Source organism: Branchiostoma floridae, chromosome 1, assembly GCF_000003815.2.
Source record: "Branchiostoma floridae strain S238N-H82 chromosome 1, Bfl_VNyyK, whole genome shotgun sequence".
NCBI classification, from domain to species: domain Eukaryota; kingdom Metazoa; phylum Chordata; class Leptocardii; order Amphioxiformes; family Branchiostomatidae; genus Branchiostoma; species Branchiostoma floridae.
Genome location: NC_049979.1, coordinates 29,487,395 through 29,506,285, shown reverse-complemented (window position 1 = coordinate 29,506,285; position 18,891 = coordinate 29,487,395). Strand labels below are relative to the sequence as shown.

The following is an 18,891-nucleotide window of genomic DNA, read 5'->3' as shown; positions in this document are numbered from 1 at the left end:
TGTCCCAACAAGGAAGACAGTGTAAACAAATCCTGTGCATGTTTTATTTGCGATAGTACTGACAGAACAGTAAAAAAAGTCTATTACAACTACTATTGTTTCTTGTCTTTGCCTACGTTTTTCACTTTCAAAATGAACTGTGTAGAAATACTGATTTTTGCCCTCCCATGTTTTGTGAACGCCTCAAATGTTTACATTATTGACATCTGGCGAACACCCAAAAAACATAGTGAATGTCTTGGATTGCACCCAAATTAGAAGCCCTAAATGCCAGAAAAGCAGGATAACTATATTGGAGGTCAGAGTGTCTGTCCCAAGGAACGTACCACATCCTGTTGTGCAGAAGCTAATGCTGTATAAGGAGATTAGGCACTTTTGATGTATCAATTATTCAGCACAATTTTATATCAAGAAGTACCAGAGTTTGTAGTTTTGAAGTCAAGACAGTATGTACCCAATGTGAGACTTCTGTAATAATGATAATGATAATAATAATATCGGGTGTATTTGCAGCCAGTATATACCCAATGTGTTGAGTAATGAGGCTGATTAACGTGGTCGAGGCACCTCCTCGAGCACGGGACCTCAGTTTTACGTCTCTCCCGGAAAATGATTTCGTGGAATTTTTTGGTCAGGCTACAGCATTCGATGGTCCTTGTGTGGCCTCCCATCCAAGAACTGACCGGGCTATGCGTTGCTTAACTTCGAGATCAAGGGATTGGGTGTATCCAACGAGCCACACGGCCGTAATACTAGGTTCAGGTTACCAATTCATGTTCAGGTCCAGACCTAAATCCATGGCAAATCAGAAATACTTTTGCACGATGGCATGAATGTTACATGCTGTTTGAAAAATTGTACATGCAAAACTTTATACAGTAGTCAACCAGGTTAAGTCAGTTTAAACATTTTTAGAAGTCAAGTTCTGGTCTGTTATACAAGCACATAGCATTGTGTGGAAGAAAATACTTTGGTTGAATAAGGGGGGGGGGCAACATTGTTTTCCTTTCTGTCAAACATTCAATTACTTTAATCCACCTCCTGTACATAATCTACTTTTTAGGTAACCACTAATTGCATTGTATTATGTTATTTTGAAACACAAGCTTAACAGTTTGTGCAGGTTCATTATAGCATTAGCATGTTAAGAAGTTTGTAAGTCCAACTTTGTTTGAAAAGGAAAGGTTGTCTTACTGTATTTGTGACAGCAGGTAAGGTAAGAAACCACATCAGCTTTGTTTACCAGAAGCCAACGAAATTATCTGCTTAAGAAATCATCTGCCAATAGTGATTAACTCGGGTAGCCGACAGCAGGGATTAACTTAGTTTAAATCCAAGGACTGACTTTCTTAAAAAGCACTGCTGTGGAAACATTTCTGGATTGTAGATTCCAGGCAGCACTGTGGAGCCAAGAATTATGTCAGTTATGATAGCTTCAGGAATTCTGAATGAAATGTAAATTTTTAGCAACTAATTTGGCTTACTTTAAGTTACATATGCTATTGTGTACTACTCTCTGTTGTATGTTTACGAGAAATATTTTTTTGGGGTTTTACATTTCAAATTGCATGTTGGCAAAAAATTATATATATCCAGTAATAAACACAAAAGCCCAATGCAATAGAAAACTCAAAACAGCTTTTTCCAGCACAAATTTCACAATCTATGGAAGGTTCGATCGTTTAGAAGAAAAGGCAGGCTATGAGTCAGGGAAAGGTTTTGCAAGTCTGTAAAAGGTTCCTGATGTTTAGGTGATTTATTTTTTAATTGAACGAGTTTGACTCTTGTGTACAGGTATGCAGTACAACAACAGAAGAAGTGCACCGTAATTTGTATATTTTACTAACTGGACTGTCTGTTAAATCTTTTACAGAGCATTGGGAAGGGATCGTTATGGATGATCGACCCAGCCTACAGACCCAACCTACTGCAGGCGCTGAAGAAGACACCCATCCACCCGTACCACCACATCTTCACCACACCGCCCCCCTCCCCACAACAGCTGCCACACTCGGGGTGAGTCCCTCACATTCCAACATGGTCACCAACATGGTCACACTCTGTGCAGTTTAATTCTGACCTGTCATGTTTGTTAATTCAGTATAGGTCTTAGGACTCAAATATGGTGCTTCACCCTATTATATTGATCACAAATTTGGATAAATGACTTATTTTTAGATACCATATGAATCATTCAATCAAATACATGGTTTATGATATAATGACTCCCATTCCGATGTATTAGTATGGTGTCTATTCTAGCTTAGTGTGTGACGATTCTTCGCCGCTATCGTGTCGTTTTGCGAAACCCACGCACGCTTTCCTCTCGCTGCCAGCATATTGATTGGGAAAATGTTGGGCTATATTCTGTATTGATTTCTTCGCACCATTTGAGGCATCCACTAGTGCTGCTTTTGGGCCTGGCCATTTGGAAGGATGGGAAAGAACTACTAATTTAGGGCACATGCCTTTTTATAAGTGGCTAAATGCTCCGCATTAAATGCAGTTTGGCATTTCCAAATAGTAAATTGTGTCTTACTGACGATTGCGGAAACAGCGTGCAATTTAAATGGAACTTCAAGATTTTGAGTTTGTAGCACAGAGCCAGTGTCATGCTGGTGCGAAGTGAGTATTTTTTTCTGTCTGAACCCTTAAAGATTTTGACGTAAAAGAATATATCATTATATCATCAAACAGATGATGATATATCATTATGTCATCAACATTTACTTGTAAGCAACGTCTTGACAAAGAGGTTAGAAATTATTACAGTGCATTGCCCTCTGGGTGTGAAGGCTGGCATTTGCTTTCATGTTATTCAGTACCAGGGTCAAAGGTGACAAGTCAAATGGGGTTCCCACCACTCAAGTATTTCAAGAGGGTATGACAGTATTCAGTAGGTACTGAAATATGGGCTACCGGCCAAAGCATTATGTAGACAAGCTCTTTGTATGTTAGTTGTTTGGTATTATCAATAAATTTGCTATTGCTGTGTATTAGAAAATACTGAAGATAAATTCTAGATAGGTGACCCAATGACCTCTGAAAAGTAATAACACTCCTCTTTATTATGCTTCTTTGTTGAGGTTGAATATCATGAAAATATTATAAGAAGTCTTTTTCTGTATTAGAGTTAAACAGCGTCTTTTAAGCCTGAAAAAAAAGTTGTCAATTTAATTTGCATTCTACCCTCTATTTCGTGAAGTACATTGTTTTAGTCTAGTTTGGGGTGAGTTTTTGTTTGAAAGCTTGTGCGTTTTTTCATCTGCAGAAAAGCGTGTAAACTGTCTCTGTATAAACACGCCTGCAGGCAAGAGATGGGTATTGTCTTGTCATGTCAGTTGCCATATCCATCCAGAAGAATGCGCCCTGAAAATACCTCCCCTAAAAGCACCAGAAAGCTAATTACATAACTCTCAAAGAGCGCATCATGCTCTGAAAATTGCAGAGATGTTTCGGAAAGTTTTTAAAGGAATGGGGGTTCAAGTGACAACGGTATGATAAAGGCTGTAATAGTGTAAACCAGCATAGCTAGGGAGAGGAAGATTAAAAATTGTCTTTTTGAAAGCTATCAGTTAACTAACTGTAGGACACTACTTGTACAGTACAAGTGCTGTTAATCAATCAATCAATCACTCAAGCCAGACTTGGTAAACATAGGGCATTTATCCCCACCCAATTCTTCTTTATGTCTGTTCATGGATTAGGTTTCAGGAAAGAAAGATCCCACTTTTAATCAAGGAACGGAATTGATTTGATTTTACAACATGTTGGACAGTGTATGTACCATATAGTGTCAGGTTGAACCAAGAATAAGGAAAGAATGCATAGAAGAAGAAAGAACACGTAAAAATGGAAAGAACGCAAGTTTCAAAGGGAACAGGTGTTGTCTGTATTGTTACATAATGTAATCAAAAGAGTCAACAATAGACTATAGGTTCCGCAGTTCCTCGTAAGTTGTTTGAAGTTGGATATGCCATAGTATGTTAACATTGCTGCAAAATTAACATTGAAAGCAGTACATTCCAAATGTTAACATATCCTTGAATGTATTGTATGGACATTTTGGTTGAAGAAAACAAGAGTTGTGTAGATTCGCCCTTGGGGCATAGGCGTTAGGAAGTTTTCTTGCTGACATGTTTGTTGTCTTGTGTGGTCTTGCAGGACGGGCCCATACCCAACAGGGCTATACATCAGCAACAATGGAGCTGCAGGTATGTGTGCAATTCTTACAACTACAATAGTACAAACCATATTTTTGTTTGACAAATGGAGAGAATGCCAGATCTAGATACAAAGTGGTGTAGATCATACTAAATTGTTTATTTTCTCTGGTACAGTTAAAGAAACTAAGAGTAAAAGTTAAAAAAAGCGAGATTTCATTGTGGTAAAGATGAGAAACATTTTTGATCACATGGTGTGAAAATACAAACAGGAGGAAAACGTGGCAGAGTTAAGGGTCATCACTGGCGTATTCCCAGATTTGTTTATGTAAACATGTCAACATCCTGATACTAGACTGAAAGCTGGTACTGTTGCAGAATGAAAGCAAACTTGTTACTGAAGGTTTTTGTCTTATTACTACATTTTCTCAAATAAACTGAAATATTTGTTTAAAGATTCAAAAGGTGCTGCAAATTGTTGCTAACGTTGAAGTGCATACTTGAGATTATTGCACGGACGCATGGGGGAAAAACAAGAGCAATGTGGTGCTACAGTTATAGAAAGGATGCAAAACTATACATACTGTTTTTGTGGACAACAGTTCTTCTATTCACTGATTCAGAACTATTTTGTAGGTGTTTTCACAAGTTTTTAGAGACAACGTCAGTAGCATTTATACAAGTTTGTAGCGACAATGTCATTGGCATTTTTACAAATTTAGCAAGGACATTTTATAGAACTCCCTGAGTGGCATTGGCAATTCATACAGGTAAGGAATGCAATGAATACCTAACAACATTGCGGCAAGGAAGCCTATCGACTGTGAAAGAAAAGAAAAAGGTCTGGCCCATGTTTGCTTGTTGTGTCAACTTTGATGTAATCTTTTATAAAGGTCAGGTGTATGCAAGCTTCTCAGTCATCTTGTCCAATAACTCACTGTTTAACATGACGTACTATAGTACTACAACATCAAATTGTTGCTTAGGAAGAAAGTTGAATGTTTCACATAGAATTTATACTCCTCCTGAATTCATTGTAGAACCCCCATATACATTTCCTTCTTGTTTCTTATATCGCTCAAAAATTGGAGTTTAAAGTTTTGGGGTTTGTTTACAAATATGGTACTCTGCAACCTTCATTTTATTTTTGAAGGGTAAATCATAACTGATAAAAAATTGTTGGACAGGACATGGTTTTCTCTGGTTTCCAGGTCATCTGAAATTTGCGAATAGTTGATCCATTGCCAAATATTTTGTACTTGCCCAGTTTCCCAAACCTCTTGATGTTTGAAAGTGCCCCTGCAATGGTGTAATTATTCACGAGTTAAAAAGGATCTTTATCAAACCAAGGGGCCCAATATTTACCTGTTGGCCAGAGAGACCAGTGTTTTTGTTGGGTCTCTATGGTGTTGGGCATGTGGAATAGATTCAATCTTGAAAAGTAGTCTGAAGGACTCCATTATCTAGGCTGTGCCTACACAACTACCATATGGTGCAGGTGCCTTTTATATTGTCGTGATTAATCCCACTGGACTCTATTAGAAAGGTGTGGTTTACAATGGATGAAAGTTTAGCACAAGCTGTGACGTCGGTGTATTGTCCGTCGCATTTGGGAAAACGGTGTCAAAAAATTGAAGAAAACGTTTACTTTGTGGAAATTCATGGCTGTAAAATGTTGTATGCTTTCTGTGAGGGTTAAGTAAGAGTGGCATGAGAGTATATTTGTCTCAAGTCATAATGTGGTCGTTTTAGTCGCCATGCTTGAAAGGAGTTCAAAGACATGGAGGCTGTATGCATGAGGTCTCTTTGCAGGGGCACCTGACAAGGAAGTGTGTCTCCGTAGCCATGCCCACCGAGTCTGTCACCACGGCGATATGTACACTGTTTCCATGGCGATTGTAAACTGTCCGGCCGAACAAAGATGGGGTGATACAGGATAGCGGTGTTGTTTGATTGGTTACAGGACTGTTTGGTGGCGTGTAGCTATTGACATACGCCGGTCAGTAGTTTTGATTTTCTGGCTTGTTTGTCCTGGCCACATTGTGTCCACTTTGGGTGTGAATAGCTCGACAAGATCCTGTATTCAGCAGCTATTTAGACTCGCCAAGTGTTTTTCTTTGCCTTAGGCACGTTTTAACTGCAGCTACGCACCAGAACTGTGCACACCTAAAAGTGGACATGTTTTCCAAAGCATTCAATTTCTTCTCGTTACTAAATCGTTAGCTGACGGAATTGTTTTCTGCTGGATAGGTTGGTTGATAGAATTTGTCGTCATGGAAAATGCTATCATGTAATTTCCAGTTGTTGATATCGTTTACTAATTGAGTGATGTGACGCAGGAAGGCTGTATTAGATAAAAGTCCAGGGTCAAGCCTAGATCAGCCTGAGAGGTGATACAGAGGGCAGTTACAAAATTCTGGCTGCCAAAGTGCAGCACACAGATGGTGTCCTGGGATTTTATGTATTGATTTTTGTAAGGGTAGGCATTATGGAGCAGTAATGGGTTGATTATCTACTTCATGGTGTGTCTGGGTATCATTTTCCAGTTGTCAGAGTAACTAGGTAACAGCTGGGGTGGTTTAGACCTGGAATTACAGGCAACAACACCCACATTTCTGTGTTTTGTTTCCGAATGACCCTTAGCCAAAACTTGCCTAACCCAGTTTTATTTTGGGTTGATTGGTAGCATTGGCGAGGGACATAAAATTTTTCATCTGACATATTCAAATGACAAAAACATTATAAAACCTTTTTCCAATGTGTTCTCATTTCAGTAGAAATAGAAAATTGAAGCCTTGTACAACAGATGCAATGGGTATAATAATCATTCTGCATAACTAGAATATGATGTTGAAATTACCAGTATTTTTAGGATCGTCTCGGCTGAAATCGAGCATTAAAAAAAAGATAAATAAGAAAGAAAATCCCTACCCACCGAAAAAGAGGATTAGCATCCATCATAAAACTGTCGCATCATCTTGCTCTCGATTTCCCTTTTCCATATATCCGTTCAATAAACTCAAATTAAGTACACACCTATGGCAACAACTTGCAGCACCTTTTGAATTTTCAAGGGCATACTTTTATTGAGAAAAAATTGTTTTACAAAGAACAGAAGAATTATTGAATGATTTGACCCCTATTCCAGTAGTGAACCCTCCCCCCACTATAAAAGCTATCTGCAATATAGAAAGTTAGATGTAGGAATATTTTCAACATTCAGACTAATGCTGTGTCCATTACATCCTTGGCCACATTGATAGAACAATCAATATACGGGTTAATGGTTGGGTCACTGAACTTGATACAATGCCAACATGATCTTTGACATAGTTTCAGGTTCTTCTGTTTATATCTTTGATGCATACAGATTAAAAACTGTCCTGAGATAACCAAATTTTTGTCAGAGAATGTGAAGAATGTCACAGAATGTACCAATCTTGTCCGCATGGTTAACCTAACAAGTGTTATGTTTGTTTCAGGGTATCATCCCCAAGCCTACCCATTTCAGAGGCTGTCTACACCGGAGAACATTGATCCAGGTATTACCACCTGTTTAGTCAGCCATTGATCCATACAAACATAATGTGCTCAACACAAAGCCTACACCTTTGCTATCTCAAGCTGGTACGGCCTCCTCGGGTAACCTAATTTTGCAGCCAACACAACTTCTGTGGGGAGACTTTTCATCTGACGTCGCACTTGCGTCAACACATGAGTAGAGAGAAGTATCAGCTGCCCTTAGGAGGCCGTATCAGCGTGAGATTTCTTGGAAAGTTGATTTTTTTATAGCACTAACGTAGTGTAGTTATGTGCTTCTGGATTAGCGTTGTTTGAAAGAGGGCGTTAAGGGGGAGAGATTCAATTTCTGCGTGCGTCAGCATCATCTGTGGGAAGCCAGTAAGAGAGATATTTTTGGTTCCGGGTTCTGTTTGATTGCAGGTAGTTTATTCTTTAACATAGGGACCCTTCACTTACGCATGTTACGAAAGAGGTCGTTGACATTTTCTTCCGCAAAAAGCATATTTTCCAAGTCCACCTACTCCGCTATATACTTCATAAAAGCCATTTTTTACCTCAAAGATAAACTTTTCTGTGAATATGGCAAAAATGATATGTATTATATATCCAAATTTCATAGTATGAACTTCAGTGCTTCTACCTTTTACCATTATTGAAATTTCTTATAGAAAATGTTTTCCCTCGGAAATCAGCTAAGATGCAAATGGCCAATTGTAGGTTTTTCTTGTGGAGGTATGTTTGCAGAAAACCTGATCTCAGAAGGGGGAGGGGGGCACAATTAGACAGTTTACTTCCAGACTACATGTAGATTTGACCTCTTCTCCTAGTTGTTGACCCATGAGACAGTTTGTGACAAGGCCCAAGTAATGAATCGCTGACATGGCCTAGAACACAAAAGCTGACTTCAGATTCTAGATTGTGAACTTTAACACGTCTATTCTAATGGATGCACTCATTATTGCAAAGACACTTGCTTTCTGTTTTTTGTGGTAATTTATTACAATACGATGTCTCTATTTTTTACGTGGCATATAGCTTAGCAATAATTAATGGAACAAGTGCTGACTGTCATGGTCCTATATTATTGCACATAATATACATAGAAGAGACTATATATTCTTCTTAGTGTACATACTAGAGAGGTAGACAATACATACTTAATTGTGATGCATTTGTAGATTGTTGTGGATTGAACTCAATTTCCTCAACATTACTTATAGTTATACTTACAGTATTCCATAGATTGTTGTAAATTGAACTGAATTTCCTTTACATCACTTACACTTAGAGTATACCATAGTTTTCTGCTTGGACAAAGATAGAGATGTCGAATAGACGATTCCTCATACTGTTGAAGGAATGGTGGTTAGATGAGGGTGGCGTAGTAATGTTCTGCTCTGTAGGTAAATAGCTGTAGCAGCAAAACTAACAGGCATGACCTGCAACTAATGGATTCTAGCCATTGCCTGCAAAATAAGCATGTAGCTAGTGCAGAGGAGAAGGGAACCTGATAGCATAAACGCAGCGTTTGCGGCCTGTGATGTTGTTGGTGTGCTAGCGGGTATGTGGCTGTGGCATTTAGATCTAACATGTTTGGGAAGCTGATTTGCTGGTGGTTTGTGAATATGCAATCAGTCCCGACAGTTTTCCCAGCTCCCTCGGTGTCTGCCTCCCGTGACTTCCCCCTGCTACGTGACCCGTAATCTCCAAAGTGGATTAAATTTCTGCTATAACGAGCAGTTTCTGCATCTCGTTGTCATAGTGATGGGCCTTTCATCGCACGCTGCCGGCATACTGAGCGGGGCTTGTAATAAAAATGTGCTGCGGGGAATAACATGTATAACAGAAGCCATGCTGTCAGGTGTCGTTTACTACCTAACCCTCTGACTAAAGGCTTTCTAACCATCAACTTCAATATGTGATGTCTATATCTAATAATGCCTGGAATACAGTAGTAGGTTTTAGAGTGGGACCTGTCATACTTTCAGGAATAATGCAACTGGCATGTTTTTTTGATAAAACATTTATTCAGCGTAATATAATATTAGACTAAATTATGAATTGTAAGTCATAATCTCAGAAATATTTTGTATCAAGGAAGTGACCTGTGGATGATATATTTTATGCATAAAAATGGCAACATGAAACTCCACAATCATGATATAAATATGAGATATTGCTTTGGATTCGTTAAGACGTTGGTCTTATAATCTGCAACATACCCAGCTGTTTTTCTTATTTTTTATTTTTATTTTCCCAAACTTTTTTTTCTTTTCCAGTTGGTGCCAGTATCTTCCAAGGTCAGTCCTTGTTTCTTTTGTCTGATTTAAAAAAAAATTCTGGGAGTGGGGCTCTTTCTGCATCACATATAGCCTATGCTGGACATGTTCTCATAAAACATATACAATGAATACTGGAAATGCATTAAGTTTGCAGGGATTTAATTTCATGGTAGGGAGAAAATGGTGTTCGTGGTGGTTTTGTGTTCTGGTTGAAATAATAGTTGAGCTACAGTCACAGGGAAATACCGGATAGCAAGTTGGAAACCAAGCTATGGTGACTCGGCAAAGGTACTACATACAGATCGACCAGTCGCTTTTGGCAGTGCTGGTGTGATCAACTGTCACTGATGTATATACATGTGCTACAGTACCGGTGTTCAAATGCGCCTTGTTAGAATTCGTACCTTGTCACCGTATCAGCTGCCTCCAGACATAATTAGTACACAGTCTTACTATACAAGTGCATAGCTGCTAAAACTTTGAACGTAGTACCACCACCAAAATGTCCGAATTTACAGCAAGTTGTTGAATTTTGGTAGGCACGACTGTTATCGGTGATGTGCATTTCTGTTTTTGAAGCCGGAAGCTCCCTCTCAATCAGACCAACAAAATCATCAAATGTCTAAAACTAGGGTAAGGGTCTGTATCCATGCCTTGATGTCCGAGTAGGGTTGTGCATATTTGCAGATATGGCCGTGAAACAATATTTGTCCATGGGAGGAATCGCTTGTTAGAGCCTGGTCATCACGTAACCTCTGAGACTAGGTCTTTGGATCCCCGCCGCACACTTTGTACAGCAAATAAGGATTAAGTTCTAACTGGGAGGTACAAAAGATCAGTACCGTATTTCTTTCATTAAACCGCGCACCCCAAATAAAATGCGCACCCCCGATTTGGGGCTCATCGTGTGCCCTTACACGCAAGCTGAGATAGTCAAGGGAAACCCCTCAATAATCCGCGCACCTAATTTTTGCTGACGATCGCACCGGGGGTAACGTTACCCTCAAAACTTGGCCGCGCCCTCATATAGCGCAGCACCCTTTGATGTTTATTCGCCTAATTTCCTATGAAACTTTTAGAAAAATGATACAATTTCTGGATCGGCACCGCACTTGTAAAGTTACGTAGAGAAAATTCACTCTACCAATAATTTATCGGCGGCTTGCTCACGCAGCGCGATGAGAATTTTCATGCTACAAGATGCCATTATATCGAGTGAGCAGACATCAAAACGTTAAATTTTACCGGGCTTTTCGATGATAAACTAAAAAAAAACACATTTACTGTCATAATAAAACATCGTGGCCCGCTGTTCTTCCCGAGAAATACGTACTTTTGGACAGCGCGGCACGAAACGCGGCGTCTGCAGGATCGGAAATACGCATCTCTGATTGGTTGAAGCCACCACAACAACAACAACTGAATACTAATGACGGGGAATCCCCGGCGATCTCGCGCTCTGATTGGTTGCAGCGGTGCATCATGGGAGCTTTCCCGCGGCTTGCAGCTAGCTTGCCGCCATTTTGATTATCAGAGTTACATTTTTGAAACGCAAAAGAACGCTATTTTCAACGATTACATTGCACCATTCTAGTTAAGATATGCATAATACAAAGAACCTTCCGTGGAAACATGCTTTTATATGTGAATTTATGGTGTCTCTAGCGTAATTTTGGGTTTCGATGCAGCCGTAAGTGTGCTGAAACTTAGCGTGGGTTTCCAAACACCCCGAAAAATTATAATGTCGCATTTTTCTCGTCACACAAAAACAAAACTCCTGCAAAGAAGAACCCTGCAACATTTTCTGATCATAGCAATTATGTTTTGGGTCATGCTCGTGGATAATACACGATGTGCCGGCGTGCAGCCGCGTGATGCCTCGGGGATAAAATATTTGTAACATAACTAACAAATTATGCCAGCCCCAGCACGCTGCAAAAAGTCGGACGATTGTCTCCGTTTTTCTTTTTCAAGTCATTCTTATAATATCATTCTTATAAATATCATTACAACTATATTAGTTTTAATACAAAGAATAACATAAGCATGCGTAATTTTAAGTCTATATAACGTTAACATTGTTATCTTGTAAATAATAAACGAAAGACAAATGCATAAATTATCGATGTTCAGCGCTATACCTCGCGGCGTAATCGCTGGCTTTCTGGCTTGTTACGTGATTTTTCTTGAGACAACCCCTAAATAAAGCGCGCACCCCGACTTTGGCTTTGACCTGAAGCACCAACTTCAAAGTTGAAATGTCAAAAAAGTGCGCGGTTTATTAGAAGAAATACGGTAGGTCAGGTCAGCCATTTACTGCATTCAAGACATTGTGTCCAGCTTTTGGTCAGAGAATGTTTACAAAGGAGTTTACAGTCTGACAAGTATAGATAGTCTTCTGTAGTTAGTCAATAAAAGGTAGCACGTAAAAAAGATAGTATAGACTGAGGTTTTTACGGACGGTAGTGCTGCAAAAGTGCCTCAAAGCAAGCTCTACCATTAAAATCTAATCCTAAGTCGTACGTTTGCTCGTTAACAAATGGATTTGCATCATGTGGCCCAAACCCTTTTTGTTGCGCATGAATTATGCAGCTTGGTGGTGGATTTATTGGTATCGATTATGTTGTGGATATGTTAGAGAAGGAACTTGTCGAAGTTTTCTCCAGTGTCCTTGCGTTAGCTTCTTAGAAGGAACAAAAACGTCTTAAGAGCTTAAGAGACTTGTATTACAAATGTACATAAAGAAAGAATCAGTTGTTTGACCAGCACTAGTGCTCTACTTCTAGGTAGCACTGCTTGCTTACATCGTCATTGGTGACTAAGCTACTTTGTTGGTTTTGCTAAGGAACTCTCTACTCAGTATAATAGCTATCAACGTTATCGGTAATTGTCCTATCTTTACTTAACTGTACCCCATGCTTGGCTGTGTGTATGGTGATTGGGGGAGGGGGGCGGTTGTGAAAGGAAGCATTCTTTCGATGGTCCATGGAAAGCTTCCATGGCTGACATTTGCCTAACCTTTCAACTTGGAGAGTGAGGGATGACTGATTATGGGGGCTGCTTAACATTCTGGTTACAGGCGGTGCCCTTACAACACTGTCCAGGAACTATGCTCGGATTCTCCATGCACATTTCAGAGGGAACTTCAAGGGATTATGCAAGTGACCCCGCACATGTTGTCTTCTGGCTGTAAGGTGTACATGTATGTAAGGGTTAGGCCAGACATGGTGAAAGAGAAAAGTATCCACGGATGTTAACGACGTTGTTCTGTTACAGATTCAGAAGTGGATGCAGCTCAAGCCATGATGACACTGAAGTCTGGAGGTGCTAGTAGCCATGCAGAAGGTAGGTGTTCTGTTTGTAAGATACAAACGTGTTTTACAGTTGCAGGGCTTGATATACTGTTTTCTGCATACCTGCACTGGTGCAGGAAACATTGAAAATTACCTGCACCGGACAAATCTTACCTGCACCACTCTGAAGTATGAATCAAACTAAAATTGTTCAGGAACCATTGCTATGTTTTCTTTTGTACTTTATCAAAAGAATGCAGCTAATAACAATCCATATACACCTACATCATTTATGTATAAACCAAGTGCATAGACTAGTGCAGGTAGACACCAGAGATACCTGCACAGCTCCAATTTTACCTGCACTAATCTGCATATACAGGTGGTATTTCGAGCCCAGAGTTATTTGCACCTGTGTATCTCTTGTGTATTCATAAATATCTGCGGAATGCGTTATAACTCTTCAATAAATACTTGTTTCAGCATGACTTCTTTACGAAAATGCAGCAGCTGTCTCACAGCTTAATTCATCTCCACTCACAAAAGATAACGTTTACCCTCTTTTGTACCCTCACAGCTGTGAGAATGAAAGGAGAGCGTCACTGGACCCCTGCTAGCTTGCCAAATGTGCCAGGTTTCCGTACCTGGACCCCACACTTGTACAGGCCGGGCAATGGTGCAATAAACATTGGTGGGGAGCACTCGTATGGCCATACCGAGGGAAAAGTCAGGTACGTGTCAGTCTTTTTAAATAGGGAGAGAGAAAAAAATTCAAGATGTTGGATTCTTTCATTCCCACAATATTTCATGGATGCACCATCATATCAAGTGTGCTTTTGAATGTATGGAAGCTGAAGCATTACTTCTAGCTTTTGCATAGATAAATTTCAAACAAAACTACTAGGCAGAGTGTGAAATTGGTTGGTACAGTTGCTGCATCATATAGAAGTTAAGCTAATGCTGGCTGTGTAAGTGTTAATCGAGTAGTTGCATTGTATGTAGGCAGAACTCAGTCTTTGAGTAGGGATTTGCCCAAGTAAGTTGTTGAACCATCATGTGAATTTCTGAGAGTGGGTCTTGCCATGTCTCTTCAGGTGTCATCATGTGAAGTGGAAATTACAAGAACGGGTTAAACGAAGGTAAAGCAGTCACATGAATCGCTCACGTGTGCCTATCCTGTGTGGCGTGGTGTGTCGTGAGGGTCGGAGAGTGTAGACGTTCCGGTCATGTAACCGTGCTCTCCCCATCCCACTTCCGCTCAACGTGCTCCGGACACGTGCAATCCTCCACCTCGTAGTGGCTGTTAGTTGTGGATAGATTGTGTGTGTTGCACCTCTCTCTATGCTTGTAAGTGATCTTGGCTATTCCTCTGTTCCTTACAGACACAGGCACCGACACAGGAGGAGGAGAAGCCCCCTGGGCGACCCCATCGTCAGTAAAAGCCCCAGTGAGGACCACAACTACAGTTGCAACTCTTCCCGTGGCTCCAACTCCTGTTCCCGCTCAGGCAGCACCTCACCTACCTCCTCCATCGACGGGCCGTACGAGTACGGGAACGCCAGCGATAGCGATAGTTACCGTAGCGACGAGAGTAGCGATTACGACGACGAGGAGATGGAGCACGACGGGCGGGTCCTGCGGAAGAGCCTGGGCGATAGCGGCTTCCTCGGGGACGAGTACGGTAAGAAGGAGCCGGGCGGCGGTGACGTCCTGCCCAAGAAGCGCCCGCACGAGCTGAACTTGGAGGATGAAGACGACCTGAAACTGGTGCAGGGGGCAGACGCTCTGCTCAACCTGGCGGGCATCAAGACTGCCTCCATTATCCCCCTACGAACAATCAGTCCCATGGGCAGCGAGAACAGCATGTCCCCCAAACCTGCCGAGGACCCCAATCACCCATCCTCCGACACTCCTCCTCAAGCAAAGATCAGCTGAAGACTGTGACGGTCCCAGCACATCAGAGCTGTAGTTGGTACCTGTACAGAAGACTGTGTAGAAAAGACATTTTAAGAAATTGTGTGCAAGAGCGTGCCGGCCTTCAGGGCCGGCGGTCAAGACGAAATTGGTTTTATTGCCATGACAAAAGTTTGGGAGGTTTAAGAGCAGCAAGATTGGCTGAAGGCCAAAGAGGTGTTCTGTTACGTGTCATGAGCACGTCTGCATTACAGCCGAGTGCAATGCAGTATCCTATATGTTTTACTATGAGCCATATAAACCAGGGTTGTGGTCGCACTTTGCTCTTCAACGGTGGCAAGTGCTGAACTGAGGGGCCAAAAGAATCAACCTGTAGCAGCCATATGACGGGCAGGATCGGGGAATTGTTCGGCATCGCTTGGGTCTATTTTACTGGCAACGGCAAAACCAACAGAGCTTCCACTTGACTTGTCGTCCAAAGTCTCGTTTTGGACACAGGAGTTACCCAGTAAGGAGAAAGTGTCAAAGTTTTAAGGTTTGGGTCTTTCAGATTGTTAAGTTCAGGGACAGAGAACTATGTCATATGTACTAGGAAAAAAAAATAAGCATCTATTCTTGAATATAGACATGGCAGATTATTTTTCTTGTTCTCGATGTAACATATCTCCCATTAAAGCAAGGGAGACGAATCTCCTTTAAGTTATATGAGATTAGTCAAGAACACATGGTAACAGTAGAATAAGTAGGGAATATGTTCAAGTTATTTTATATCTTGGTTCTGAGGTTATAATAATAGGCTACCATAATGTAGAGGACTCTAATTTTGTACATTCAGCGGGGTAGAAGGGTTGCGTCTTGTACCTCTTACTGTAATGATGCATTATGGCAATATTATTTTCATAAAAAAGACTGTATGATACCAGTGCTATCATCAACGATAAACAAAGCAAGATGTAGAGATTGAAGCAAAAAATGCAAAACCTTGAATGAGATTAGATTCCAGGGTTTCCTGAAAGGCAGGACCTGTGGAGGGTCGCCACAGAGGCGACCCAGCAAAATTATTTATTTTAGCTGTAGGCTAACCAGGTCACATGACTTGGGCTCATCATGTTCTTTCTGGATCACATGATTAACAAAGCCAGGGACTGGCGGGGGAGGGGAGATCGTGTGCATCGCAGAAAAAAAAGTTGATCTGACGTTGTATTTAAAGTTATAATGAAATGTAAACCTAAGCCTCGCAGAAGGGCTGTAGCCGGTGCCCGTCATTCCGGACAAAATTTTGCCCGTGTGTGGTGGAAAGATTCAGAACTATTGTGCTAATCTTGACGAACAAAAATAATTGGTTAAGGACATTGAAATACCAAAATTTTAATAAACAATGCCCAAATACTGATTTGGGAATTGGACAATAGTGGAAATTTATACGCATAGACCAGAAAAATTTTTGGTCAAAGAGAATAAAGATGGAGAAGAAATTCAAGCTGGCGAGAGCCCTTTCCTTGCAGGCTAGGATTGTTGCATGCACCTCCCTGGGGATACGGATACTCTAAAGGGCTGTTTAGGAGACGATTCCAAATTGAACTGCTATGTGGAAGTGAAAGCAAAAACAAAGCAGCAGCAGTCAGGAATGGTGACGATAGTTGGTTGTGTTTAAACCACATGCTCTGCTGCCACCCCTAGTTGGTCCCTCGGCTTGTGTTGCAGGGCGGTAGAACTTCGGCATGGTGCGGTGGACTCGCGGGAAGTTGTGTTGCAATTGGCACAAATCTATACATATGCAATTGATTGAACCAAACAAATGACTCTATATCAAATTGTATGTCAAACATATTTTGATCTGAAAGATGTGATTATGAAGTAACCATGCTGTTTGTGCAAGATATGATAAAACCATGGCGTTCGTCAAGAGAGGTGCCGTGCCATGTTTCGTTGAACCCGTGTCCCCCACAACACACTGAAGTTCTCTGCCAAACATATTTCGTACAAGATGGATGTTTTAAGGGTCCCGTTGGACCTACTTTCCCCCTATCATGAGGGTTATTTATTGAAAAAGTAGCTGTAAAACGTGGCAAGTTTCAGAACTGCACTTGTTGCAGTGTCTCTGTACATCCGCTACCAATGATTGTCCCAAAGGGCAGGAAAGATAGCAATGCTGTATGCGACATAGGAAGGAAAACTGACAAGTTTTATCATCATATTTTTATAGTCTCTTGCAGCACAATGAATTGTTTTTACATTTCATTTCTTTTAAACATGAGGCTTCTGCTTGAAAGAACTCAAAGTCAATGAATTTCAAATAAAATTCAAATGTAAACAGAATTCTGGGTTCAACGTTTTATTAAAACACCATTGTCGAAGCAATGTGGGCAGAAGGTTTTTTGTGATGAATTTTGAAAGAAAATTCTTATTTCTTCTTCCACAGTGAGAGTCAGTGAAATAAAATGCTTCATTGTGGTGTCGGCAACTGATGGTTTTACTTGTGCAGTCCCGGGCCTGGGCACTAAGTGCAAATAGTTACGCACTAGGAGCATACAGCGATGTATAAGGACAATAAAGGTTCTCTTCGACTCCTGTCTCTGTGTGATTTCTTTAGGTGGTCCATTGTTTAAGCAGGTATCTCTTTGGGTCACATCAGTTGCTGACAAATTCTTGCAGAAACTTTGCTATAATTTCACCAAATTTCCCTTGTGGTCACACTGATGTGACACTTGTAAACCATGTGACTTCTACAAAGAAATGGCTACATCAAGAGTGTCTTGATTGTAATTTTTGCTCCAAAATTAGGTATAATTGTCACTGAATTCAAGACCAGTGTGCAATGTTTAAAATTCATTAAAATGTCATTAGCAATGATTGTACCTATTGGTGACTAGTTTATGCCCATTTTCAAATTTGCCTCTTCAGAATTTTAGAAACAGCTGCAGCCCAGTGAGATATACCTTCTAATTATAATAAAATCTAAACTCAGTGTAGTAAAATGGTAGTCTTGAGGGCATTGCAATGTACGATCAACCAACAGAATTGTCACTACATTTTAACCCTGTAGTCTTGAAAGGAAAGTCCAATGTTGCATGTAGTTTCAAGTTCGACAAATGAGTGTTACTTGACAAGCACAATGGTAGTAACATGATGGTCCATTTTAGGATGGAAAATCTCAACACCCAAAGATATGCCTAACCCTCTAACCAATACTAACTTGATGCTGAAGCCCTACAACAGCAGGGTGGTGAGCCACATGGTGAAAAGGCACCACCTAACAGTTTTAAGAGTACTGCAGTTTTCGATGGCCCTCTTTCCTGACTGGTAGGTCACCAACATGTAGTCATGTTGCAGATAAACCTAGAAAAGTTTTGATGATGCAAATGAAATTGAAGATGTAACAAGAAAAATAAAGACGGGTGAAGTCAATGTAGAGTTTAGGGACAATCAGGACATTGATTAAATTGCAAGGATGACTTTTATACACACATCTAATTTTCGAGTCGTTTTCAAACATACTAAAATTGTACCTTGAGGCTGCAAAATATATGCTGTAAATTGCACAATATTATTGAGCTGCTAATGTCGCAGAATGCTAATCTCAAAAAAGAATATTGTTATTGGGTGGGCCGACTACTCAGTCTTTTCAGCCAGGGGCTGAATTGCGAGGAGCTTACAATAGGCAGGGCTAAATTGCAAGGGGCTGAAGCAAGCTGCCATTTGGCGCCATTTAAGTGA

At 40.6% G+C, this 18,891-nt stretch overlaps 1 protein-coding gene across 8 annotated transcripts in view; it reads left to right on the top strand.

Moving 5' to 3' along the window:
• LOC118429103 (forkhead box protein N3-like) overlaps nucleotides 1-17,741 on the top strand; it is a 36,330-nt gene extending 18,589 nt beyond the window's left edge. For 5 of the 8 annotated variants that reach the window (XM_035839484.1, XM_035839514.1, XM_035839492.1 and 2 more), the window contains exons 3-10: nucleotides 1,874-2,016; nucleotides 4,165-4,214; nucleotides 7,646-7,705; nucleotides 9,965-9,985; nucleotides 13,244-13,312; nucleotides 13,838-13,991; nucleotides 14,355-14,399; nucleotides 14,643-17,741. In XM_035839484.1, coding sequence (XP_035695377.1) covers nucleotides 1,874-2,016; nucleotides 4,165-4,214; nucleotides 7,646-7,705; nucleotides 9,965-9,985; nucleotides 13,244-13,312; nucleotides 13,838-13,991; nucleotides 14,355-14,399; nucleotides 14,643-15,195 — 1,095 coding nt within the window. In that variant the 3' untranslated portion in view covers nucleotides 15,196-17,741. The remainder of the gene's footprint in view (nucleotides 1-1,873; nucleotides 2,017-4,164; nucleotides 4,215-7,645; nucleotides 7,706-9,964; nucleotides 9,986-13,243; nucleotides 13,313-13,837; nucleotides 13,992-14,354; nucleotides 14,400-14,642) is intronic. The other 3 variants (XM_035839523.1, XM_035839533.1, XM_035839542.1) reach the window with 3 other exon arrangements.
• The last annotated feature ends 1,150 nt before the right edge of the window (nucleotides 17,742-18,891 follow it).